The following is a 27577-nucleotide window of genomic DNA, read 5'->3' as shown; positions in this document are numbered from 1 at the left end:
GTATGTGTGGAGATAGAGAGTGTGTCTGCTGGCGTGAGCAGGCGGAGTGTGGTAACTGTGCTGAGAACAATGCTGCTAAAACCAAACCCGAGCTGGTCTCTGCTTTGCTGCCTTTATTCCCTTCTCCTCCTCGTGTTTGCTGGGTGTACAGCACTGCAGCAATTTGCTCTTCAAGAGGACATCCCTGAAATACATTGTTTCTGACAAGGAGCAAGAATCTATTAAACGTTCGGCTTATGTTTTTTGTAGAAGTTGACATGATCATTAGGAGATGTAAGGTTGTTTTCTGAACAGGCTGGGGTGCAGGAGCAGCAGGATGGCTGGCACGCTTACCGGTGCGGAGACTTCCTCTGGGTACAGCTGCCTGAAGTTTTAGGAGTTGAGAGCTTTCCCCAGCTCTTCGCTGATTTAATTAGTTTTTTTTTTTCCTGTCAAGAAATCTGAAGGTCAACACATGCTTAGTAGAATCTGTCATTTATGATAAACACCCAGAGATGTTTAAAACCTGGTGTTGCACACTTTAAGAATTTGTTGTGTTTCATTTCTATGCCAGTCAGGAAAACAAACAACTTTATTTTAAAAGCTTGTAAATAGAGAGGTGGCTGATTCTTGCAAGTCTCTGAAGTCTCTGTGGAAACTGTGGGTCCTGTCTCAGGGCAGATTCCTGCATTTGAGATAATTAATGAGCAGTGTGGAAATAGAGCCTGTTTATTAGGAGGCTCTCAGAGCCCAACAAGGTATTAGCAACTGAGCTCTGTGTGTATGAGCCTTTTCTTAGACTTTTCCCTGTGTGAGCTGTGACAGTAGCACGTTCCCAGAATCGTCTTGTTTGGGCTCTTACCTGTGTCGTGCAGGTGAAAAACCAGCGTCAGCAGCACTGTTGGTGTTAGTACCTTGATGTTCTTGGGAATGCTGGCAAAAAACTTGAAAGAAAGTATTTAGTGCGAGGCTTTTCAGTTCTGTTCATCTCTTGTCCCGCTGTTTTGGTAGGGAAGCTGGAGGAGGTGTGCTGAGGAAATGGTGGGATGCTTTATCAAGGCATTAAAAATCTTTCTAAGCATGTTGGCTCATTGTTCAGTTTCGCTATTATTTGTTTTGCTTTTGAATTTCCTTGGTTAAAAGATGTAGGAAGCAATAGCAGATTAGAGGACTGCAATTTTTTTTTTCATCGCTGCAAGAGCTTTGATTGTGCTTTCCTAGAGCTTCGATGAGAACCAGTTGTATCCAATGCATGTGAATATTCTGGCTTACGTTGAAAGTGTTATCTCAGCAGTTTGGTTTGGAAGGGACAGGTTCCATTTCAGTTTGTTGGGTTTTACACTTACTATGGGAATTCATTTGGGGGAAAAATCGCTGCATAATATTGAAAAGCTCACTGAGATAAGGACATCTTGTATCCTGTTACTTAAAGGGCACTGAATATTCATAGTACTAAATAGAATTTCTAAACAGATGGTCATAATTAACATAAAATACATCACCGATAGTCTGTTTGGTGTTCTAGTAATTATTTCAATGGTCTGATACTTCAGCATTAATTAAACTGTAGCACAGCCAACAATGGAATTGCAGTAAAGAGTTACCGAATTCGACGCGGAGGGGAGATCTCAGCCGCCTCAAAACAATTGCCGTTTTCCCCCATCATCAGAGGAAAAAAAAATAAATAGAATGTGAAACATGTAATTAAAACATTTGTGTATGTGCATTTCTCCCGAGCTGTGAGGAGAAGCCTGTTCCAGCCTTGAAGTGAACCAACTGGTCCCTGGGTTGGACAGAAAGTCACCGCGGTGGCACGTTGCGGCGGAGGGTGGGGCGAGAGGAACCGCGGGTTTAATTCTTTCTCAGGAAAGCTTGAGCGTAAACAGTTTTGATGAACTTCTTAGGCCTGTTGTCTTTTTCAAGAACATGCATTTATATAAGACGGGATGTCTTTCCCAACAATTTCTGTAAATCTGTGTTTTCTTTGGAATACATTTATGTAACCGATTCGCATGGTGCTACTGCAGAGTGAGGTGTTTCAAGAGAAAAGGCTTAGTAGCAAACAGGTTGAAGTTATTGCTTGCCTTGTCATAAGTTTTGTTGTAAATACTTGGATTTTCAACACATTGGAGATTTTCGTGCTTTCTCTTGTGAGTTCCTAGAAGTGAGTTGCCTTGTTGTGTAAGGTAGAGATGGGAAAAGCAAACTTGGCTACAGCAATCTCTGCCCCGGTCGGCTCTTGGGAGAAAAGAAGGGAGTAACATATGAGAATCATAATACTAAAAACTAATCTCTCTTGTAGTGTTTTCTTCTGAATCTTAACTTTTGTTAATTGATTTGTTAATGGATTTGTCTTTTACAGAAAGAGGAAATGTGTCTCTTTTTTTTTTTTTTAAAAAAAAAAAAAAGGCAAAGCTGTGTTTAGTTCCGTGTCTGAACATGATCTGTAGAAGGAAGGCATTGTTCTACTTCACTTCAAATGGAAATAACATTTTAACTTCCCTGGGCCAAAAAAAAAAATAAATAAAAGTTTCTGTGTCTCCTTCCCACCCCAGGCCCATTCTACAACCAGGGAGTGCTTTCAGGGTTTTGAAAATTTGAGGTTAGATGAGATGTTGTGAGAGATGGTTACTGTGATTCATGCCTTTATGCTTTCTGTGCCAATAAATGTCTTCCTCTTCCTACGCTAAAGGTGTATTTAATCCTGTGAGAAGAACTTTAATGCCATTTATTGTGAATAGGTTCAACTTATGGTAGACTGCATTAATTCAGTTCATGAGCCTTTTTGGTACAATTAATAAACTAACACAAAGTTGGGGTTTTTGACTACTTCAACATAAGGATTTGGTTTTATTCTGTAAAATATTGAAATGGTGGTTTGTTGTTTTTTTTTCTTTAATTAAAAATCATTCTAAATTACCAGAAAACATGTTTTAAATACTCTGTTATTCACTTACAGCTGCCAAAACATAGTACAGTGAAATAATGGTCTGCTAGCCTGCTAAACAAGTGTCCGGCTTCCACAATGCCTGTGCAGGCAGCTCAGTGGACAGAATTTCTGTCCTGCCCAATCTGCTACAACGAGTTTGATGAGAATGTGCACAAACCCATCAGCTTAGGTTGCTCTCACACTGTCTGTAAGACCTGCCTGAACAAGCTTCATCGCAAGGCATGTCCTTTCGACCAGACTGCCATCAATACAGACATCGATGTGCTTCCTGTAAACTTTGCACTCCTCCAGTTAGTTGGAGCCCAGGTATGATTTAAGCAGCTCTTTGTTTTGCCACTTCATGTTATTACCGTTTACGTACCCGTTGCAATACGTGTGCTGATCTTTTTCCCTCATTTTAGTCTAAAAAAAAAAAAATGGTAAGACTTTAACTTTGTAATATTTAGAAGTCTGTACATACTCTAAAAGCAACCACACCATTTTCAGGACCATCCTTTTCTTATAAAATGATAACATATTGTAGTTGTAAGCTGAATCTAGTTTAAAAAGGCTCTTGAACTGTGACTGGAGAAAAATATCCATTAGGAAATGGACAATTATCTGTCACAATTGTCATTAGAAAAGTGAACCTGCAGATTGCACTTGTTCATCGTGCTCTTGCAAGCAATCTCATTTCTACATGTCACACGCTCAGCAGTAGCTAGCTGTTTAACCAAGTTTCAGAAGTGTGCCTGTATATTTTTTTTTATTTTTTATTTTTTAAATATGCATGATGATGGCTTTTGCACTGCATTTTCAGACAGTGGCTAATCAGGCCAGGAATGTTCCCGGTGCTGTCTCGTAGCCGTGGCAAAACAGCGATTATATAATCAGTGCTGCGCTTTACGGAGACTAAATCAGTCTGTTCACCTTATGCTGATTCATATGCTTTTTCATATTACTCTGGCTGTAACACCTGGGTGATGCAGTAAGAAGATGCTTTTTAATTTGCTTTATAAATGTCTTATCACATGCCTTGACACAGCTATTGGTAACAACGCTATCAATGTCAAAGTGGCTTTGTTTCTCAAGTTCACATGTTCCTTTCATTTATTTCCTTGATTTCTAAGTGTGTGTCAAATCACTGCCTTGATCTTACAACATTCGTTTTCCCAGTCTCCTGAGTTCTTGCAATGTCTCTCAAACAATTTAATGTATTGACTAACACTCCCTCTATTTTCATTGTCTGACCTTGTTACTCTACTTTGAGTTTTTTTCTACCAAGTTAAGTTTGCTCATTCTTCTCTTTGAAGATTTCGGCATGCCCAAATTATGCTTAAATTATTTTTTAACTTTGGTTTTGATTTTTTTAACATTACTTTCTTGCCAGTTAATTTTGTCTTGTAACTTCCCTTGTCTTTGTGCAGTAAATAATGCAGATCTTGTACACTGAACATCCTCGCAATTCCTGTGTTATTCATTCATCTTTTAAGTACCTTCTTATTAGACTTTGGTTAATGTTTTTTATCCTACTTTTGTTCATAATGTGTTGAGTACTAACAAAAATAACATTTCATCACCCTGACCTCATCTTGAGTCCTTTCTGTACTCCTTGTTACATTCTGCATACCTTGGGTGGGTCCTGTCTGTCACTTCTCTAAAAAGCAGTGTACATCTGCAGCGTTATGGCAGCGGTGGTGGTGGTGGTACCATCCTGGGCGTGTCGGGTAGGTCGGCCAGATACATATAATTCTTCTCTCCCTCTTCCCCCTTGCATTTTTGTAGGTACCTGATCATCAGACAGTAAAGTTGAGTAATGTAGGGGAGAACAAACATTATGAAGTAGCAAAGAAATGTGTTGAGGATTTGGCACTCTACTTAAAGCCATTAAGTGGAGGAAAAGGTGAGTCTCTGCTGAACAATGGAATTTTGATATCGCTTACTTCTAACAGCATTGTGCTTTCGGCACTGATTTTAGATGTCAATGGGATAACCCTCTCATTTTTGTAATAAATTTTACCTTACGTCTTTAAAAGCTTATTCACACCTGTGACACTTGATTTTTTTTTTTAAATTTTAAGTTTGCAAAATATTCTTTTTTATATAATATTATTTCCTTGGGGCTAACTTTGTACTAAAGCTGAACTTTCCTCAAATGATGGGTATGATGTCAACTTATTAAAATTCTTTTTGATAATGAATTCCACAGAGTTGCCTAAGAGAAGGGAAGGTGCCCCTGACCAGCATCCAGGTCCTAGAGAAAGACACATCCTATTAAACCTTTTTTTTGTCTTATTCAGCTGAATTTGCCTGATTAGAAGCAATCGTTTGCCTATTCTCTCTTTCTTTGTAGGTGTTGCAAGCTTGAATCAGAGTGCACTGAGCCGTCCGATGCAAAGGAAGCTTGTGACCCTGGTGAACTGTCAGCTGGTGGAGGAAGAGGGTCGGGTTAGAGCGATGAGGGCAGCTCGATCTCTGGGAGAGAGAACTGTGACAGAACTGATCCTGCAGCACCAGAATCCTCAGCAGCTTTCTGCCAATCTTTGGGCTGCTGTCAGGGCACGAGGATGCCAGTTTCTAGGACCAGGTAAGGAACCTGTAGAACCTGCAGCAGCTGGACCTTTATGTAGCTGTACCTCTTCTTAATAAAACATTCTTGGGAAGTTTTTTCTGTTCTGTTGAAGATGTAAGTACTTCTGGTTTTCAACTTTTTGCCACAAAGAAAGAAGGGAAGAAAATAGCCTCTTTCCTGGCACTATATTTCATTTCCTATCTTTTATTTTTGTATGTTAAAGCTATGCAAGAGGAGGCACTGAAACTCGTATTACTGGCACTGGAAGACGGCTCTGCACTCTCAAGAAAAGTTCTGGTACTTTTTGTTGTGCAAAGGCTAGAACCAAGATTTCCTCAGGCCTCTAAAACGAGCATTGGTCACGTTGTGCAGCTACTGTATAGAGCATCATGCTTTAAGGTAAAATACCAATATTTGAAGTTAGTTCCTGCAAACCAGTGCAGCTCCAGAGACTTAACGTTTATAGTGGGCTCTCAGTTAAATATTCTGGTCTTTAAATTTCAATATCTTAACCTTTTTCTTCCTTCTTATTATTTAAGTCACTTCTAGATACTTTCCTGTTTCTTTAAGTCATCCTTTAGTAACAAAAACTACTAGTAGAATTACTAAATATCTAACTTAAGCAAACCTGATTCTTTTACATGGTATGGTTTTGCACTTGTGATCCTGTAAACACTTGAGGAACTGGTGTTTCTGCCTGGGCACCGCTGCGTAAAACATATATAAGCTGAATATGCAAAAACAATACTTTTGTATTTTGTACTATGTAACTGTCTTTTTTTCTGATGGACTTGGAGATTTTTTTTGTTAAAGGATGAGTGTTTAACTATTGATGTTTATTAGGTCACTAAAAGGGATGAAGATTCTTCTCTGATGCAACTTAAAGAGGAGTTTCGGAGTTACGAGGCTTTGCGGAGAGAACATGATGCCCAAATTGTTCACATTGCCATGGAAGCAGGACTTCGAATATCACCAGAGCAATGGTCTTCCCTTCTTTATGGTGACTTGGCCCATAAATCACACATGCAATCCATTATTGACAAGGTTCGTCAAATGCATGATTTTAATATCTTTGTAGCATTAGATTTGACTATTAAATATTATAATAAAAATCCAAGAACTGCTTGAGTTAACTTTTTGTCTTTAGTCATATGAAATATTAATTAAAACTAGAATGAAGGGTTTTTTTGCCCCACTGCAGTGTATTCTTCATATGAAGACATTTTGGTTTTCAGTAGCTTGAGATTAATTCCCTTTCTTGTGTCTTATGATGAAGCTTCATAGGGCAGATTCTGAGCTGAGAAATAAAATTTCTCTCCACTGATACTCTCTATATGCCATCTGAAGACACAACATATATGTTTAGGAACCAATGTAATGAAAATCTTTTAAGATGAGTAGTTGACAGTTGTAAGATGCAGCACACTAACTCTCACTTTGCTTTCAGCTCCAATCTCCCGAATCTTTTGCCAAGAGCGTACAAGAGTTGACAATTGTCTTGCAGCGCACGGGGGATCCTGCAAACTTAAACAGGCTGAGGCCTCACTTGGAGCTTCTGGCAAACATAGATCCAAATCCAGGTATGCAAATGAAACTCTTAAAATATTTTTTAATATTCTTTATGTCTAGCAAAGAAAATGATTAAGATGACAACCTCCATTCTCGGTTTCAGAATTCCCATTAATTAATATATTATGTCATAAACGCTTCTTCAGGGCTCTCTGAGTTCTGTCTTAGTACTTGGTGTTTTGAAGTACTAGAAGAGTTGTCTCTTTTTTTATGATACTATTGGAGTTCCTGACAGAGTGACAAACCTGCTTTTAATAATTTTAGATGCAGCATCTCCAACATGGGAGCAGCTGGAAAATGCAATGGTCGCTGTAAAGACTGTGGTACACGGGCTGGTGGATTTCATTCAGAACTACAGTAGAAAAGGCCATGAAACTCCACAGGTAACTATATTCACTCGTTGCATTGTATGTCTTAATGTACAGTTACTGAAAGATGCAACTTTGAAAAATTACTATTGATTGGAGATATTTATGGCCTTTTCTGTGGAATAATTGATGATACTGTTACTTACTGTGTTCAGGTTTTGAGAACTGAACATTTCTGAATGTGGGATGCAGCAGAGCTTGCTGTAGTGAGATCCCTACGATGGCATAGTACTTAGCCCAGCAAGGCGAAGTTTCCTTAATTTTCTAATTAAAGGTGCAATATAAAAAAACATATCATGGATGTGTTTTGTGTATTGAAAGCCTATTTTTATGTAAATGTTTGTAAGAGGATTTTTTTCTGTTTGTTAAAGCCACAACCAAATAGCAAATACAAAACAAGTATGTGCCGAGACCTTCGACAGCAAGGGGGATGTCCAAGAGGAACAAACTGTACATTTGCTCATTCTCAGGAAGAGCTTGAAAAGTGAGTGTGGGAGACTTATTTTTTCTTTTTAATTTAAATCCAAGCAATCTCCATAGAATTTTGAAAACAGTTTTTAAAGACCTGTAATTTTTGGATATAGTGTTACTCTCAACGCCTGCCTTTTGCTAGTTTTGCAGATACATTAAACTTCACAATAAGCACTTTTAAAATCGTCTGTCTTTTGTGTGTGTTTGTACATGTTTGTTTTTAGATATCGCTTGAGGAACAAAAAAATCAGTGCAACAGTGAGAACATTCCCCCTTCTAAATAAAGTTGGCGTAAATAGCACCGTCTCAACCACAACAGGAAACGTCATTTCTGTCATAGGAAGCCCCGAAGCGACCGGGAAGATGGTGCCAAGTACTAATGGAATAGCTAATCTGGAAAGTGGTGTTCCCCAGCTGATCCCTCGCTGTGCTGACACCTCCTTGAGAGCGTTGGACAACACCAAGAAGGGTGGGAAGACTGGAGCCAATGGCCAGAATGTTTCTGGATCCCCTACAGAATCACTACCTGAAAAGTAGGTAACTCTTTTCATAAAGATAACTAAACACAACATTTTGCTTTTAGACCATCGTGGAGTTTATGAATAGCAAAAACCAGATATTGAATTCTGGTCCTGGCTTGCAGTTGTTGCTGGTGCTCACTGGCTGCAGAGTTGTGTGAGATCTTGTTCTGTAAAACAGAGACCATTTTACAAAGCCTGTGGATTCAAGTTGTCAGAGCCAGTGTCGGTTATTTTAGCTGTTGAATGCTCCCATGCAATATAGAGAAAATCTCTCCCTTTATCTTTTATTGTGTTGTTCTCAGCATGATATCTTAATTACTGTTGGGTTATTATATAAAAATAAAACAAAAATCTTGCACTCAAAATTTGACATTTCCTGAAACAAAGAAGGGCGAGTGTAGTGCGTGGTCCCTTAATAATCCTGGAAATCTTCTAGTTCTGGGGTTTTCCCTTAAAAAATTTTTAGATACTTCTGCAGGAAGCGCTGAGCTTCTACATAACTTTTCAAAGCCTTTGTCTTTACCAGAATACACTTACAAGTGGTACGTAAGCTTCTGAGTATGTATCAAAACATTTATGTCCTTTTGAGTTCTCTTAGGAGATAAGTCTGAGATGTAATAAGACTACTGGTATTGGGTATGAAAAAAAAATTCCAGAGGAAGTGACATGGCCAAAATGTCCACATTACATGGGAGTTTACACAGAGAGATGACCAACTGAAATATGTAAGATCTGCTTAATGATTTCTTGGTAATCCTTTTCAGTAAAATTGGTTCTCCACCCAAGACTCCTGTAAGCCAGGCAGCAGCTACCTCAGCTGGTCCTCCTAATATTGGAACAGAAGTTAATTCTGTGCCTCCAAAATCCAGCCCATTTGTTCCCAGAGTACCCGTCTACCCTCCACATTCTGATAATGTTCAGTATTTCCAAGACCCCAGGACTCAGCTGTCATATGAAGTTCCACAGTACCCACAGACAGGTGAGTGAGATGAGCAGCGTGCATGTTTATATTCAAGCAAACAAATAGGTGTTAGAGCATCAGGTGATTCACAAGCTCTCAAAACAAAAGCTAGAAGTGTCCTCTGCAAAGAAAAAAGCATAAGCCAAGTGTGTAAGTGGTTATTTATGGACATTTGGAAGTACATTTTTAGTAATACAGCTTTTTATTTTAGAGGCAACTGTTATAACTTCCTATATAAAGAAGTGCTTAAGATGCTGCCTTTTCAGTTACTCAGTCATGTAGTTATACCAGAGGGGCAATGGCAGAGAAACTCCATTTTCTGAATTGCATCGAGGTAGTAAAGGGTCAGCACTACATCTGCAAATATGGTTGTTGTACATGAAATTATATTCCACAGAAATACGATAGGGTCAGAAACAGGTTTGCAAAGTGTGACTCTTCGTTCTCTAAAGGTACTTAGCAGCACTATTTACAGTTTTAGAACGTGTAAAATTCTGGGTCATTTGTGGTTACATTAAATATGCCTTTTTCCAATTTTTAAGGATATTATCCACCACCTCCAACAGTACCAGCTGGTGTGGCTCCCTGTGTTCCTCGCTTTGTGAGGTCCAATAACGTTCCAGAGTCCTCCCTCCCACCTGCTTCCGTGCCATATGCCGATCATTACAGTACATTTCCCCCTCGAGATCGACTGAATTCTCCTTACCAACCTCCTCCTCCGCAGCCGTATGGACCAGTTCCTCCTGTCCCTTCTGGAATGTATGCTCCAGTTTATGACAGCAGGCGCATCTGGCGCCCACAGATGTACCCACGAGATGATATTATTAGGAGCAATTCTTTACCTCCCATGGATGTGATGCACTCATCTGTCTATCAGACATCGTTACGTGAGAGATACAACTCTTTGGATGGCTACTACTCTGTGGCTTGTCAACCTCCAAACGAACAGAGGACTGTGCCTTTACCGAGGGTAAGTGAGAGCCAGAAAGGGAAGGATGTAGTCTTGGTTCTGAAGGTCATTACTGAAAAGTTGGTAAATAATTAGCATAGACTTCTGTTTATTTGGGATTACAAGACATGTGACCTGGACAAAGTTCTTGTAGTGTTTTAACCTTAATAAAATGGCTTGTATAATAGACTGCTCATATCTGCATTAGGAGCAGAATCCCTTTCCCTCTCTAATTGATGTGCTTGTTGCTTGAATTAATTACATAAATAAGGTTTGAGTTGCTATATATAGGCCACGTTCTCCTCCAGATCCTTGTGAAATTCTTCTAGTGATACCAGTGGAGGGTTACATACCCAAGGGAATTTGAGGCTCCAAGTGTGTCTCCTGCAAGTATTTGCCTCTGATTAGAGTGTGATAGGATATACAGTGCTGTGTTTATTATTGCTAGGAGCCTTGCGGTCATTTGAAGACTGGTTATGAGGAGCAGTTAAGACGGAAGCCGGAGCAATGGGCACAGTATCACACACAGAAAACTCCTCTGGTATCGTCAACGCTTCCAATGGCAACACCGTCTCCAACACCACCTTCTCCTCTCTTCAGCGTAGATTTCAGCACAGAGGTGGGAAGCCAGAGAACTTCTTTATTTTCCCTTCATGTTTCCATGAGGTGCCTTTTAATATTTCTAGTCAATGGCAGGCAGAAATTCTTTATTGTTCATAAAATTATTTTAATCTTCTAGCAAAAGGAAAGTAATACCTAATAGTGAACACATTGGATTTGGTATTAATGCTAACCATGATTGCTGAAAACAGGTCAACAAGTGAAGTGATTCAACTTACCCTCGCTAAAGAAAATGTAATTTTATTGAAGTAGCTTTGTGAACTTCCACGTCTTTGTGTAGGAAACAACAGTTCTTTTCCATTAAGAAGGACTTTCCCTTTTGTACTCCAAATGGCATCATGACTGCAAACACTTGTCCCAGAAAATATCTATCCCTTAAAAGTGGCAAAAGGCATTGGGAGAACATTGGGCATGTATGTGATCAGTTCTGTAAACAAGAATGGAAACTCTACAAATAGAAATAGTGTGCTTTTGTAGAAGAAAGTACCTTGTAATATTTGTTTTCCATATGTGTAAATCAAATGCATCTAAGAAACTAGTGTGAGACCCACCTTGCCAAGCGCACTCGGCTGTGGTTTGACGGGTCCATTGATGATATCTGAGGTGTTAGACTGAGAGGATTCAGAAAAGGTCTTGTTAGGTACTTGAAGTCCCTTATGGATGCCTTCAAAGTAGATCAGGATTTAGTCCTCTTCATTCAGGTTGGAGGGTTCCAAGTCATACTTCATTCTGCCACTGACTTATACATCAAAGGAAAATGCATGGCTTTCTCTCAGTTTAATCCCTGTAGCTATTTGCCTGAAGAAACCTGTGGCGAACATAGTGACACTGGTTTCAGCCTCATCTTGGCAGACCAGGCAGTTAGTTACTGTCAGCTGCAGTGATTTAAAATTTGACAGAATGGGTTATGTTGACCCTGAGTTAAGTCTTGAATATGGCTAGAACTCCTTGATTGACTTTTGAGATAATTGAATTAAATAGCAATAAGTGTCTTCTTTTATTTTAGACTGAATTCCCTGTTTTTATTATTCACTGCTTATTTATTCCCTTTTCTGTAGTTCTCGGAGAGTGTCAGTGATCTGAGTGGAACTAAATTTGAGGAAGACCATCTCTCTCACTATTCACCGTGGTCTTGTGGCACTATTGGCTCTTGTATAAACGCTATCGACTCGGAGCCCAAGGATGTGATTGCCAATTCAAACGCCGTGTTAATGGTAGGGGTTTTCTGCATGTTATCTCATTAGTGTAATGATACTTACATGCTGAAGTGTCTTCTGTTTGGTTAAACAAGCCTTTTTTTTTTTTTCAAAGTTGATAGCTTCTATTCTTAGTATTTTAAAGTCACTCTACATATTTGAAGTTGTTTGGAATATCTTTTCCTGGTTTTGTAAATGATTTGTTTACTTCAGTGACAGAATGTAGTGCCATGAGTAAAATTCTGTCTGAAACAACTATGTTAATAACAAACTTGTAGCCAAAATATTTTGAGTAGACGGTCTATAAACTGATAAGAACTCGTGAATTTTAAGTATGTCCTCTGATTATTAGAGGGGTAAAAGCTCATGCTTTTTGGAGACTTCCTACTGTACGGGGCAGCAGGTTACTTTTATGTTCTATGAAACAAGTGTAACCAAATCTCATCCTGAGCCTGGTACTGCCTCCTTCAAGTAGAGGAAAGGGTACTGAAGGACCTTGAAGCATGCTGGAACTTTTTGTACCAGGAAACACAAGCTTGGAAAAGCAAAATTATTATTTCTAACACTGGCAATAGCTTTCTTGTGGTCAGTTTGCCATTAAAGGGCAATAGTTAAATTGTTGAGGCCCATCTTGGCTCTCTATTTGGACAGATTTTCAGCATTGTATTCAGCAACAATAATCAGAAAGTTATTAGCAACTGAAGAATCTGAATAACTTCGAATGAGTCCATTTTTTTCTGTCTCCTAACTGTGTAGGATTTGGACAGCGGAGATGTTAAAAGGAGAGTGCATTTATTTGAAACCCAGAGAAGGGCAAAGGAAGAAGATCCCATAATCCCGTTCAGCGACGGACCGATTATCTCCAAGTGGGGTGCGATCTCCAGGTCATCCCGCACGGGGTATCACACGACAGACCCCATTCAGGCCACTGCTTCCCAAGGAAGTGCTACGAAGCCCATCAGTGTATCAGGTACAAGGACAGCCTTCCTGCCACCTTGTAGCGTCGTACATTGCAAACGTTTTACCCTCTTCATGCTTTCTTTGCATCTTCATTGCTGTAGTGCTAACACTCCTGAATACCCCACCTTCAGAACAGAGAAGATAATGAACGGTATCTTCATTTGTTTCAGATTATGTCCCTTATGTCAATGCTGTTGACTCAAGATGGAGTGCCTATGGCTCGGATTCTACTTCATCAGCACGTTATGCAGAACGGTATGGAGGGGTTTTTTTATGTTCTCTTAAAAATGTTTTCTGTAGCTTGCTGTTCTTCAAAAGCCTGCATGTGGGGGGAAAAAAATCTGGAACTATTAATAGAGGTTCTTAATTTTAAAGCAAAATATTTTTTCCTATCCAGCATAAAACCTTGGAAAAACTACATTAAAACTTGTGTAGTCTTTAATGCTTAATGCAGCTAATAATACCAAATGACTAGCAACTATTCCTTGAGAGAACCAATCAAAGAATTGGAGTCAGTACTGCCAAGCTGTCATGTCAGACTCTGCCATCTTGAGGAGTTTCTCTCAAGTATTCTTGCTACATCTTATCCATTTGTAAAATAAAGGTGCTTCACATAATGCCTTGGGGTATTGTGAGCCCCAAGGAAGATGAAGAGTGCGTTATCTTAGTCACATAATTTCTGTGCAGAAATCTAACGTTGATAAACTAATGAAGTTTATGGGGTCTTTGATTTAGAGAACTTAATTCCTAGTTTTGCCTTCATTCTTTTTAAAGGGACAGGTTCATAGTTACAGATTTGTCTGGTCACAGAAAGCATTCCAGCACTGGAGATCTACTGAGTATTGAGTTACAGCAGGTAAGATCAGATATTATACTATGTGGGTTTTTTAATTTATTTAAAAAGGAGGGGGATTTAGTAAACTGATTTTAAAATAAATTTTCTTAATGTAACCTACAGAAAATACTACAATTGACAAAATGATTCATAAGGGTTAACTAGACACTAGTACTGCAGCACTTGGTGTAATGCAGAAGGACTGCTAATATGAGCTGTTCCATTGACATCAGTAAGGCCATTTTTGGGAGAAAGTGGTGGGCCTGACACGTCAGCAAATGCAGAACAAAATAAATGCTGTGCAATAAAGGAATACATAGTTATCCATCTAGCAAAAGAATTGTTCTTTTTGAAAGTTGGTTTATTTTGCCATTTGACAACACATGGTTTAAGTTGGTAGTTGTTGGTAACTGGTATGTTTCTTTCCATAGGCCAAAAGTAACTCGTTATTACTTCAGAGAGAGGCAAATGCACTAGCCATGCAACAGAAGTGGAATTCTCTAGATGAAGGCAGTCGTCTTACCTTAAATCTTTTAAGCAAGGAAATTGATTTGAGGAATGGTGAGGTAAAGAAAGGGGTAATTGGGATGAAACAAATCTGAGGGCTTTTGTATATACCGAAGTGCATGCTTTTTAACAGAGTTAAAACTCTTAGTTTTAACATTTCCAAATATTTATAATGTGATTTGTGTTAGTTAAGGCACTGTTGTTGTTGCACCCAGTTCTGTCTCTGCAATGAAGCAGGGGCACCTGCTGTGCTGCTGCTCCAGTCACACGTTTACGAAATCGGAAGAATGTGACAATCCATTTCCATGCAATCATTAGTTCTCATTCTACTTGTATGTGTTATAAATCTGAACATTCTGCCAATGGACTCAAAATTTGCACCTCGGTATTCATTCTTTCTCCCTGTTTCAGTACTTTAATGTGGTTAGATTTAGCTTTGTGTCCTATGTTCTCTGTGCCCAAAGTTCTATTTGTGGCTAACTAACTATTTTGTATTGTACAAATACTGCGTCCTAGAAATGCATCTTCTGTCTTCACTTTAATACTTGAGTTGTGTGAAGTAGGTGAAGAGCCAACTTGATATTTACAGAAGATACTAATTCTTTTTTAGACTGATTACACTGAAGACTGTGCAGACACAAAGCCAGACCGAGACATTGAATTGGAGCTGTCAGCCCTTGACACAGATGAACCTGATGGGCAAGGTGAACAAATAGAAGTAAGTACAAAAATCTGTGTGTCTAAAGAGGTCACTGGGTGTTTTCATTAGTTATTAAAAAACTTCTACAATTTCTTTATGAATTAGGAAATTATGTCGATAGCAAAGCCTTTTGGTTTTAGTCTTTGTAGTGATGTCAAACATTTGCCTGATTTTAACACTAGGGGTCTCGTACTTCTCGTCCAGGTACCTGGGGGTTGATATTACTGAAGTTAAAACCAGCTTGCTGTTCTTTGTCATAGCTCCCAGCTTTTTGCTCTTTATCTTTTGATAATATCAGTGATGATGGGGAGTCCGCTCCTTCCCCTCCACTGTTGAAACTGTAGTTAAGAACGTTTTACATTGAAGTTTACATTTAAATGTGATCATTTAATTTAAACCTTGTGCTCACCTGATTCTAATAGTAAAATCACTTAAATGATTGGAACCTGGTGTTCTTTTGTTTCCACTACTACTTTATTGTTTGTTTGTAATTCTGGGCATCTACCCCAGCTGCTTCTGTGCTACCTCCTCCTTTGCTACCTCCTCCTTTGCTGTGCAGTCACAAAACATTCTGGGGTTCATTCCGAGCATTAGAATCAATTGTCCATTTTTTTTTTGTTAAAGTATTGTACACTTAAAAGAAATTAAGGTTCTTATATGGCACATATTCCATTGCAGTAGTGGCTCACAGTACTGGCTGCAGCTTTCTTTGGCTCTGCCAGTGGTACGTGATGCAGCACCGTAGTGTGAATTGTGAATCACCGTTACATGAATGAGAGGACCTTTATCTTCAGCCTTTCCTCTACCCCTAGTTACTGAAACAGCTCTCACTGTCTTCATTGCTTCCTTCATATCTCACCCGATTAAACCATTTCTTAGCAACTGATGTTTATACTACTTCCTTTTCCCTGTAGTAAAATGTGGTAAACATTCCAGTAGTATGAAATAAAAATAAGGAGTCTTACGATAAGGCTGCCATTTCCATCAGCTTTATGTAGTAGAACATAACAGGAAAATTTGAAGCTGGTAGCGATAGTATTGATGGAGATCTCTCTTTCTCTCCTGTAGGAGATTCTGGATATACAGCTAGGGATTAGTTCTCAAGATGATCAGCTGCTCAATGGAACAACTGTAGAGAACGGGCACCCACTAAAGCAGCACCAGAAAGAATCTCTGGAACAGAAGAGACAAAGTTTAGGTGAAGACCTTGTGATTCTGTGAGTGTTAGACAAACCAGCAGTGTCTGCCAGTATTAGACAAACAGCAGCATCAGAATAGTTGAAGCATGATTGTTTAAGGATGAACGACGTACCCACTCAGACTCGGATTAGACATCTGCATTGTGTACACATGGTGAAGTGAGAAGAACCTGTTAAGAAATAGAATTAGGTCACAAACACGAAAGTCACAGGATGGTACCATTGTTCGTATGCATTGTTGTAATCATATCTACTGAAATGTGTCACAGCTGTTAAAAATACCTTTCACATTCAGTAAGCAAAAAATGCAAAAGTATTTTTATAGCTAACAGAAATTAAGAAAAACTTCAAAAGGTTAAATGTCATACTGTTTGCACAAATCTCCATAGAGAGGTAGTTTTTAAAATACACTATTTTAGGTTTATATGTTCTGTAGTCTTTAATGTGTAATGCAGCCTTTGAAAATGAGGCAGACTGCATTTAACACCTTGAGCGTACCGTTCCATAGTAAGATGTTTAGCCTGTTGCTAAAAATGAGTTTATGTCAGTATTTATTTAATGCACACAAATTCAGTTCCGGATACTTGTGCATGTACTTGTTTAATATTTGTGTAACTTATTTTTCTCCTCAGGGAGGAGCAGAAAACAATCCTGCCCGTAACTTCTTGCTTCAGTCAGCCGATCCCAACATCTGTTAGCAATGCAAGCTGCCTGCCCCTCCGCACAGCAGGCAGTGCTGGCAGCCGCAGTTTGAAAACTGCTCACATTATGTCTGAGGATAAAAATGACTTTTTAAAGCCTGTTGCAAATGGCAGGATGGTTAACAGCTGAAAGGCATTCATCTTTCCAGCTTGTGACCACACCATGGAAGCATTTACACTAGCTTTTTATATATATAATATATATTATATAATGTATATTTTTTTTAAAAAAAATAATATTGGGGTCATGCATTTCCTGTGGACTCTTTGATACTTCAAGCCCCTCTCGCATTAGCATTCTGAAGAAAAAAAAAAAAACTTACTTTACTAGGGTAAGGCGTTCACTTTCCACAAATGAATGGAATTTGGACATTGTTTTACTTAAGCTTAAAGCAGCTTTTTATGAGTTTGTAGCAATCCGGTGCGGTATCTGAGCCATTCTTGTTTAAAATGGCTTCTGTAGAAAACTAACAACTCAGTTATTTAAACTAGCAGGATCCTACGATGATACATCTAGTGAAAGGAAGACTAACTTATTTGTCTCTATTTTGTTTCATGAGAGAAGAACTTGTGTCTTGTTGCAGCTGCTTTTCCTTTAGTTGTGGAACTTTGCATGGAGTATTGTTTCCTGTTTGAAGACTGAGAGGTGGAGATTTGGACTTGAGACTTTTACAGGGTTAACACACCATTAGCTTTGCACTGCTGCGTTATTTGCAGGTCTGTGGTGCAGTGCTTTGCTGCAGCTTTTTGTTTCTGGTTTCTTCCCCCTGCCAATTTCTGCTTTAGTGCTGTAGATACAGACACACACACAGGCTACTTGTCCAAGTAAAGTTACCAGAAGTAAACCAAGTGCCTAAGTCCTCCAGCGAACGTACTAGGTATTGATTTCCCCTAGTTATACATGAAACAATTTTCAACCATTTTTGAGAGGTTATGCACTAATGTAACAGCAATTTTGGGGTTTGGGTTTGGTTTTTTTCTTTCCTTTTTTTTTTTTATTAATAGTTCTCAACTTGGAGTTTATAGAATCCAGATGACTTGGCAAAAAGTATCAGGTGCTCTTGGCTTTTCTTTGAAAACCCTGTATGTAGTGTTTGCACTGACTAACAAGATGGTATTGCTGTTTTTTGTACTGTTTTGTTTTTAATTTAATCTAAATATTGGGAATTTAAGGCGGTTCTATTACCTTTGTTAAATGTTGTTAATCATAATTTTGTATTCAGGTTTAATTTTTGCTTGTTCAGTGGCAACTTATTTTCAAAGACCTTGAAAATACAATAATATAGCATTATCTGACCTTCAGAGTACTGAAAAGTGTATGAATCTATGCCCTGTTAAGATGTGACTGAGAATCATGTTAGACATGTCAACTGAAAATTGGTTTTCATAAATAATCATGAACTAGAGCCCTGGGCATATTTTTTTGAGAAGCTTAAAAATCCACTTTTTTTTTATTTTTAAAGAAGGCAGGACTCTCCCTCCTGATGATTACTATCTTCTTGTTTGTCCTCTTACTTTTCTTTGTGACAAGTTTTACATATTTTTTTTTTATGTTTTTATTAACTTCTGTGAAGTTGTTTACTCTGAAAATTGTACTGGAATATTTTAAGCCAAGCTGATCTTTCACCAGGTGTACTGCATGTAAGGGCTTTTCCTGCTAGCAAAATGCTTAAAGAGGATCATGTTACTGGTCGTCTGAGTTGTTATTTTACAAAATCACAGCTATGTGGTCGGGTAAGATTTTGATAACTGTTTTGTGCACGCTTCTGGGGGGTGGGGGTTGGCATTTCCCTGAGGGTTACTGATTAGACTAAGTAAATATTGGTGTTTGATATCTCTCCTAACAAAACCTGTCCATGAAATAATTATGTTGTAAATATACCTGAAAAAAATCCAAGGGTTAGTTTTGATATTCTGGTGTCAGTATGGAAGATCTTACACATCTATTTAATACTCAACTGTAAAGGAATGTATGTAGAAACCTGGTCCCTGTAGTCTTCTGGTAGTTCCCTGTGGCTGTAGCTGTACCTCCCCATGGCCAGTGCCGCCTCCTCGCTGGGGTTAGACCCACGCTTTGCTTCACTCGTAACTCGAAGTGAATGGATTCAAGAACCAGACCACCTTTGTCACCTTAACTTATTTCCTATCGGTGTTAACTTTAACTTAGAATGTTAGACATAAATATGATTGTTGTATATTTTATACCAAGACCATTCTGTAAATATGAATTTATATTACTTTTGAAATGCTTCTGAGATACTATTATTTGCTGTACAATGTAATTCCAAAACAGATATGCAAACAAGTATGTCTCTTTCATGGATATTTAAACAGTGAGATCTTCCATGTTGAAGGTGATGTAATTTTTTTAAAAGATTTTTAAATTTTAAATTGCTATTTTGTTACAAAAATAGAGAAAATATAAAGGTTCGAGAAGTCCTTATTTGCCCTCAGGGAAAGAGCCCTCTGTGCACCAGAACTCCACAGAACATCTTCAGCATGATCTGAGGGTGAATATATACTACATAAATTGATTGTGTATTTACCTTAACTTTTTAATTTTAATATTGCGATTTTAAAAACTTGGTTGTGCTCTGCTGGAGGGGGATTGGGATAAGCTGCTTACACACATTTGCCTGTTCGTCCAGTGAAATTACATAAACCCAACATATTCCTGCCAACCCCGTTGGCGTATTTAAGAACAACAGTATCTATAGACTCTTCTCTGCAGCAGGAGGTCCCGGGATAGAGCAGTTCTCTAGGATGACCATACACTTCACATGGAAAGTTGGTTCTTAACTAGAGGCTAGGGTTTTTTTTTTTTTAGTTGAATTTTTAATATATAGAATGACAGGCAGAAGACCCGTTGGGGGGTTTTAACAGCATGCCAGCTTTGTCTTAATGGTTTTAACACTGACTGTGTGGGTTTTGCCATGAAACTATGCCCTCCAGTGCCCTGACAGGAGAAGCTGCGGGTGGGAACCTAGTTCTGGCTTCCTCCTTTGGTGAAGTTTCAGCCCTTGACCCTCTCCAAACAAGTATGTATTCATTTGTCTAGTTGCTAATCAGGTGCCTTTGGGCTATGGAAGGGCTTATTTTCTGACAATGAGATAGAGTGACTAATCTTTGTGTGTTAGTAGCAGTTAGGTTTTGGCCTAACTTACCTGTGCTGTCAGAAAAAAGGCCCATAGCAGATTGGAGAAAGAGATCGGCTCTCTTGCTTTGCTTGGACAAGCATTTTGGGTTGTTTTGGTTTGGTGTTTTTGGGTTTTTTTGGTTTTGTTTTGTTTGTTTTTTTTTTTTTGTCCCCCCCCCCCAGGGGTACAGCAGGGATTTCACATGCAAGAGATACAGGAATTATTAGTATCTAAGTTAATTGTGTTGCCTCACTACCTGGATTCATTCCTTGGTTTGCCTCATTTCCCAGATAGGTCTTAATAGAGACTAATGCTTGTGCTGGGAGAGTGCTTGGGTGAGAAAGGAATTATCTGTACATTCTTGACATATACTGCTAGCAGAGTGATTGCCCTGCTACTGATACTTTGTTCCTGTAAACAGGTGACAAGAAATGAATCTTAGTGTTTATGCAGATTTTGCATTGTAGAATGTATACTAGACCCTTCAAAGGAAAGGTTAGGCTCTTTGCAAAGCAAACTGGCGCTGGTTCTTGGTAGTCTAGTACAGGGACACTAAAGTTTGACTTGATTTAGAAAAAAAAAAAAGTTGTACACGGCTGATTAAATTAAATAAGCTCTTAATTGCTCTTTGTAGAAGTCTAATTTGGAAGGTTTTTAGTGCTTTGATAACACAATTGAAATTTTAATTTATCCTGTACTCAAGAGCTGAATGCTGTTCTTGTATCATAGTGTGCTAGGCTGGATGAGGTACAAAATAATGCACAGTGGTCAGAAACAGCTGAGGAAAGAACGCTTAAAATAACCTGATCTAAACTCAGAATAGTTCCAAACATTGTTTTTGTTTGCTTTTTTAAAGCACAAGTTGTCAAGTTGTACCTGTTGCTGTACATAAACACTGTATACCAGCAGCTCCTTGATCATATTTGTGAACAGACTTTTCATTATTATTAGAATGTTACTGAAGGAAGATGTTGAATTTGAGAGTGTAACAAAATGAGAAATGATCAGATTATCTATAGTATGTAAAAGTCCATTCTTTATGTTGTAGTTTAATCCCTTTGCTAGGAAATTCCCTCTCATTGAGGGACCTCTTCTGCAAGCAGAACACAATAAATGTGCTTTTTTTTAAATGACCCATTTTCCAGTATAAATGAAGAGCTGACTTTGGCAGTAGTCATGGCCGTGTATCTCTTTGCTGGCGAGGGAGCACGACAAGGGAAAAAAACAAAACAACTGTCAGTGATGAAACAAATCTGAATAATCGAAATGACCAATAACCAAATGTAATGCTACACCCCGTTATTTTAGAAGGACTCTTGTGGAAGCTCTTAATCACTCAAGATTTTGCTGTAAAAGCTGAAATAAAACAGAGCCTGGCTGTAATAATACTGCCGAAAGCCAAGGTCATTTGCACATAGCCCATCGATTTATCCAGAGTAGATCTCAGTTAATCCAAGGCATGGAAATGCATGCATTTTCTTAGCTGGGCAAACAAGTACATTTTACGGTAGTTGTGATACAACACACGTGGCTTTTGTTTGTACTGCACATACCCACTGTACAGCCACTCAGAAGTATCGTGGTTAGCTTGCAGCATCTGCTGTCCGCATTTATACTGTTTACTGCGTATTCTTTTCCCTGGAAGTTTTAAAGAAAAAAAATTTTTTTTGTTGTGGTTTTTTTTTTCTTGTTGCATTGATTACATTTTTATAAATTTGCTTAGCTGGAAAGTTTGGGAAAAGAGGCCTGTTTGTCAATTGTACAACCGATTGTGAAGCTCTAGTGTGAATATTTTTACGTCTGTATTAGACATTTTCTTTGCAAATCTATTGTTCGATTGAAATGTAAATGAAATAAAAGATGGTGTACACCCATCATGTATAAAGCAGGCACCATCGCTACGATGGATTTAATGCTCATTTTTATGGCGCATTCTCAGCTTCTATTTAAAACTATAATTTAAAAAAAAATAAAATAAAAAAAAAATCTGTAAAATGAAATGGGGATATATTTGGGGGGGCGGGGGGGAAGTTTAAATTCTATTCCGTTTATCTGGGTTTGGAGTCCCGACGGTCTGTTTCCCGTGGTGGTAGAGGTAGGGCCCGGCCGCCTCAGGAGCTGTGGGGCTGCGGCTGGTCACGGATAGAGCATCCTGGTTTTCGGTGTTTGAGAGACTTTGATGGAAGAAGTTTGCAGTATTGACATGTATTTGCATGCACGAATAAAAATTATTTGTCCACCTTAAAATGACTCTTTGCCTTCAACCCGCGGGGGAGGGAGGGGGTGTCATGGCTGTCTCCTCCCCGTCCCCTCAGGCCGCCTCCTTCCCGCCATGCCCCGCGCCGGCAGGGGCGGCCCCGGAAAGCGGCGGAGCGGCTGAGGCGGCGGCGGCGGGGCCGGGGTCCGGTGAGGCGGGACCGGGTCGGCGTCCGGCGGGGCGGGAGGGCCGGGGATGGCCGCTGGGGCCGGGCTGACCCCCTTCCCCGAGGCGAAGCGGGGCTCCCCGGGGTGGCGGGGGCGGGTGAGGCGGCGCGGCCCACAGCCGGGGTGGGGGGGAGCTCGGCCGAGCGGAGCTTGGGAGCCCTTTTCTGCTGAAATTAAACCCTTTTGCTTCCTGCCCTCGCCTGGCCGGGGATCCGCGGTTATAAAAATGTCGGCTTTGCCGTGCCTCTTCCCTGTGGCCCCGCGGTGCGCTGGGCGGTGATCCCGGTAATCCCGGCCCATCTGCCCGCCGCCCCCATGATCGGCTTCACCTCCCCTGAACTCCCTCCCGCAGGAGCGGCTTTGGCCCCGCGGTGTCTCTGCCGTGTAGAGTCCTGCAGAGCTGAGGGGGAGCCCAAATGAACTGATTTGATTGAAATTGCCTTTTTTTTTTTTTTCTTTTTTTAATTGAAATTTTGTGGAAACTTGGGTGTAGTTCGTGCATCACAGGTCCACAGCCACATATCTGGCTTGGTCTTCTCTGCACCCACTGCCCCTCGCCCAGGAAAGAAGAGTATTTCTCAGGTTTTGTACAGCTCCGTGGGGATGGGATTCCACCAGCATCTCCTCCAGAGGGTTGTGGTGGAAGGAGTCAGTGGAGACAGCCCCAGGCTCCTGAGGAGCTCCTCAGCTTTGCATCACTTGGAGAAATCTGGTCTTTCTGTTCTCCTGATGCGAGAGGTTTACGAAGCCCGTAAATGCTGACAGTGTCAGTAGCTGCAGAGGGCGGATTCTGCTGCTGTTAATTGCTATTTAGCAGAAGGTATTTTGGATCAAAAAAATGTTTGTGAGGATTTTTAGGATGGTCGCATTCACTTGATCAGCGTGTCAGCATCTGGTGTCAGTGCTGTCTGTGCAGGCAGGATGCTGTTGAGCCCCATGTGGTCAGTGAGCAGGAGAGAAGATGACAGACGTGAAGATCTTTCTTTTGATATGTTATTTCTTAGCCTGGAAGTGATGTTCATGAAGCTGTAGCACTGACTGCACTAAGTGTTTGTACGTTCTGTCTCAATACTTAGAAAATCTGTTTTCTGTGTTGCAGAGTAACCTTTTTTATTAAACAGCAAACATGGTTACATTCCCTTTAAATTTTTTCCTTGCATGCGTTACGTTATTTAAATGTGCTGGATTTCTGCAACAGTTTTTTTGAGATTGTCTTCAATAATTTGAATTGATGTTCTTCCAGGTTTTGATAGAAGCTTGTCTCTGCAACACTGGAAAGGAATAAAGGTCAGCACATTTTAATTTGATTAATTACATCGATCATTTTTCAGCTCAAACAAATCATTGTTAAAATAATGCAAATAATACTGGAAATTTAAATTTCAATAACTGGGAAATCAACCGCATGGAGATGTCTGAATGAGGCTGATAAGATTCCCGCATCGCGGTTGGAAAATTAATTCTCCGTGAATGAGAACACACATAAAAGTGTTTCTGCACGAGTGAGCCTCAGAGCAGCTCTGTTTGTAAAGTTTTTTAACTTAAGTGAGTTTGAAATTGTGCTGAAGAATTAGTTCACGTGACTGACTGCACTGCAGGCTGTTTGATAGTGGGCTCTAAACTGGTTTATGTGGCTAAAAAACTGCTCCAAGGAATTAAAGAACCATCATTATGCAGTTGAAGTGGTATCTCGCGATGCGTACTTGAATAAGAGATGCATTCTATATTTTGTTAATTTATTTTTTAGAGCACAATGACTGCTTTGGATGACAAACTGCTTGGTGAGAAGCTGCAGTACTATTACAGCAGTAGCGAGGGTGAGGATGAAGACAGTGAGAAAGAAGATAAAGAAGGGGAGAGCACCGTTCCTGAAAGCGTTGGGGAAGTAGAGCTTAGCAGCGATGGCAGCGCAGTCAACACAGGTACTGTCAGAGCAAACTAATTGTTTTGTGAATACTTCTTTTATTGGAAGATTCGTATGTTTCTCTAAAATTCATTTTTTGACCTGAAAGTCCTGTTTTTGTGCACACTTGAGTCAGAGATGGATCATTTCCTGGCTATATCTAACCTTATTTTTAATAGCCAGTTTTTTCTTTTAATGTTTGACTTCTCTCAGAGACTTCAGCATTATATGTAAAGCAGTTAGGCTTTGTGTACAGAGCTGATTTGTACAATTTGGTTGATAATGCTGAACGAGTACATGAGGAATAGATAAAAAGTGGCCAGGCTTTCCCAAAATAGTGTTCTCTGCTGCCACTGTCAGAGAACAATAACAGTCTGTGTGGACGGTTGGTGTGATCCAGAGGGTATTTATTTCCTATGTTCTTATGAAAGACTGTCTCTCTGTTTTACGGTTTCTCTAAGAATGATGAAAAATCTTCTTCCTGTGTGTGTTCATATCTTTCACCTGAAGGAAGAATGGAAGAATTATAGCATTAAACTGTCATACTGAGAAGGGACCTTTCTGCTGGGCCCCCAGTAAGGTCACAGGGAAGTGCAGTCTGTAAGAATTAATGCTATTGGACATCACAGAATGTACTTCTGCACAGGAACATTAATTATACTTCCCCATCGTTATTTTTGTTCTTACGAAAAGCCATGCTAACAATAGGGGAGTTCTTGAGGGTGGTTCTATTTCAAGAACACAGATATTAATCATTGGCATAATCTTTGGAACAATTATGAGAGATGTTAGATAAACTTTAGTCGTCTTAAAAAAATAGATACAAGCTGAAGGATGTGTAAGTGGCAATTTACTTTTTTAATTTCATTTCAACATTTTGCACAATATACAAAGGGTTTATGGCAGGGCCACTATTTTACTATTGACTTATAAATTATTACTTGAATTTTAAATGTTAGGTGTAATTCTATTACCCTTTCATGCGAAATGCCTATATATTTAATTTCAGGTCCCAAAGGAGTCATTAATGACTGGCGAAGATTTAAACAACTGGAAACCGAACAGCGGCAGGAGCAGCGCAGAGAAATGGAACGGCTCATCAAGAAATTGTCTATGACATGCAGATCTCACTTGGATGAGGAGACTGAGAAGCAGAAGCAGAAAGAGCTTCAGGAAAAAATCAATGGAAAGGTAGCGTGGCACAAGGGAATTAAAATGTCACTTAAATGTTTAATACTTTGAGTTTCATCCTTTGTGTATGTGAAGCAGGTAGAAATCCTTGTTCTATCAGTAGATACTTACAGTTTCTCCCTAGTAAAGAGGAACACAGCAGTGGTCTAAAAGGTGCTTTATAACTGTATTTGCCAGGTGTTGTCTAGTTTATTTTGCATTTTAGTGGTATTCCAGGAGCATTGCATTTGCCTGTGTTAAGCAATTTAGCTGCTGTGCCAAAGAAGTCCAGCTCCTTTTCCCAGATTTCCCTGATCTGTTTATCAAATAAGTCGACTTCGGGGGATGGATGCGAGGAGTTATACAGCAAACCTATGAATACTGTCTCCCATGCCTAAAACTGCCTAAAACAAAAAGGGTCCCATGCCTTTTTGCCTAAAAGGAGTTTAGGAGTCCTTATGGATTTCATGTTTAGTAAGTGGATGTTGAGAATTCAGCTTTGACTTTGAGCTCCACAGATAGAAGGCGTTGGGAGTGAGTGGTTTCAGTCAGCTGGGCTGTATGATTAGCTCTTACAGTTCTAGTCAGACAAGTTACTAATTAGCAGACAGTGATTCTTGCTTTCAGATGATGAAAGTTGGCCATGCTCTCTATACTTTGAGGGATGCAAATACGTTTAAGGAAGCAAGTGAACAGATACGAAATACATAAAATCCTGTTAATTTTAGCTCTACAGACAAGAGAGTGCATTTGGTTGCTGTGAGATGTTAACTGAAAAACTAAATGGAAAAGCTAATGAGAAAGAAGGTAGACTTGGGTCAGGCACGGTACCCAAACCAGTGCCTGTAGCTTAGGGAGAGCACAGAGCCACCATTAACCTGGATTAAAGTGGGAGCAGCCACTTGTGTTATTAGCGTAGCTCCTGGAAACTGGAATAGCCAAGGCTGAAATCACTGTTCCCAATGGACACGGTTTCTAATTAGATCAAAGTGGAGTATAATGCAGAGGGTGCTTGAGCCTTCACGGGTTGCACTTTGCTGTTATAAAAGATGAGTGACCCACATTAATCCTCTTGATTTAAATTCTCATTATATAAGTGACCCATATAGTGATGCAGATCTCTTTTTCTTTTTCATGTATCTTTGCATGGTTTTTTTTTTAGATGACGTTACAAGAGTATAACATGATTCACAATGATGAAGATGATGAGGAGTTCCTGCAGCGATACAGGAAGCAGCGAATGGAGGAGATGAGGCAGCAGTTGTACAGCGGGCAGCAATTCAAACAGGTTTTTGAGATCACCAGTGGAGAAGCGTTTTTGGACACGGTTGATAAAGAGCATAAGAGCACGCTGATCATGATCCATATTTATGAAGATGATATCCCTGGCACCGAGTCCCTGCACGGCTGCATGATCTGCCTGGCTGCAGAGTACCCAACGGTTAAATTTTGCAGAGTGAAGAGTTCCCTCATCGGCGCCAGCGCTCGCTTCACCAACAACGCTCTGCCGGCGTTGCTGGTCTACAAGGCAGGTGAGCTCATCGGCAATTTTGTGCGAATCACTGACCAGCTTGGAGAAGATTTTTTTGCTGTTGACCTGGAGGCTTTTCTGCAGGAATGTAGTTTGCTTCCAGAAAAGGACCTGGTGCTCCTGACTTCTATACATAATCCCTCTGCGTGTTACAGTGAAGACAGTGATCTGGAAATAGACTGAACCACCTAGAGCCAGGGCCAGTAGGTGTAGTTGTACTGTGGGATGTTCTTGTGCTATAGGGATTGTTCTCCTTCTGCTCTAGTGTGGGTATGTATTCTTCCCCATCATGCACTTTGACTTTTGCTTGTAAAAAATAATGTAAGGAATTCCTAACAGTTTCTTAAATTAATAAAGTACACACTGAAACAGTC

General features: G+C 39.7%; 2 protein-coding genes across 7 annotated transcripts; both read left to right on the top strand.

Moving 5' to 3' along the window:
• Positions 1-24436, top strand: RC3H2 (ring finger and CCCH-type domains 2). 3 transcript variants are annotated; one of them, XM_014942849.1, is made up of 20 exons: positions 1-3235; positions 4694-4811; positions 5262-5495; positions 5704-5879; positions 6324-6524; positions 6928-7060; positions 7314-7432; positions 7789-7901; positions 8113-8421; positions 9174-9388; positions 9913-10340; positions 10768-10938; positions 11999-12154; positions 12893-13106; positions 13267-13351; positions 13871-13952; positions 14363-14497; positions 15049-15156; positions 16207-16355; positions 16970-22422. In XM_014942849.1, the coding sequence occupies exons 1-20, from the start codon at positions 3005-3007 to the stop codon at positions 17166-17168; spliced, it is 3576 nt and encodes a 1191-aa protein (XP_014798335.1). In that variant the 5' UTR covers positions 1-3004; the 3' UTR covers positions 17169-22422. The 3 variants fall into 3 exon arrangements, with proteins under 3 accessions (XP_014798335.1, XP_014798338.1, XP_014798337.1); XM_014942852.1 differs by lacking the exons at positions 16207-16355; positions 16970-22422 and adding exons at positions 23843-23886; positions 24347-24436 and having other exon boundaries at positions 2-3235; XM_014942851.1 differs by having other exon boundaries at positions 2-3235; positions 16207-16336; positions 16970-17148.
• On the top strand, positions 15138-27577 carry PDCL (phosducin like). 4 transcript variants are annotated; one of them, XM_014942856.1, is made up of 5 exons: positions 15138-15156; positions 23843-23886; positions 24347-24521; positions 25512-25693; positions 26835-27577. In XM_014942856.1, exons 3-5 carry the CDS (start codon positions 24353-24355, stop codon positions 27384-27386), a joined length of 903 nt encoding a protein of 300 aa, XP_014798342.1. In that variant the 5' UTR covers positions 15138-15156; positions 23843-23886; positions 24347-24352; the 3' UTR covers positions 27387-27577. The 4 variants fall into 4 exon arrangements, with proteins under 4 accessions (XP_014798342.1, XP_014798339.1, XP_014798340.1 ...); XM_014942853.1 differs by lacking the exon at positions 15138-15156 and adding an exon at positions 22513-22581 and having other exon boundaries at positions 26835-27541; XM_014942854.1 differs by lacking the exon at positions 15138-15156 and adding an exon at positions 23086-23419.

This window comes from Calidris pugnax, unplaced genomic scaffold (assembly GCF_001431845.1).
Source record: "Calidris pugnax isolate Ruff unplaced genomic scaffold, ASM143184v1 scaffold102, whole genome shotgun sequence".
NCBI lineage: Eukaryota > Metazoa > Chordata > Aves > Charadriiformes > Scolopacidae > Calidris > Calidris pugnax.
The sequence above is the reverse complement of the archived record's forward strand: the minus strand, read 5'-3'. Positions and strand labels throughout refer to the sequence as shown.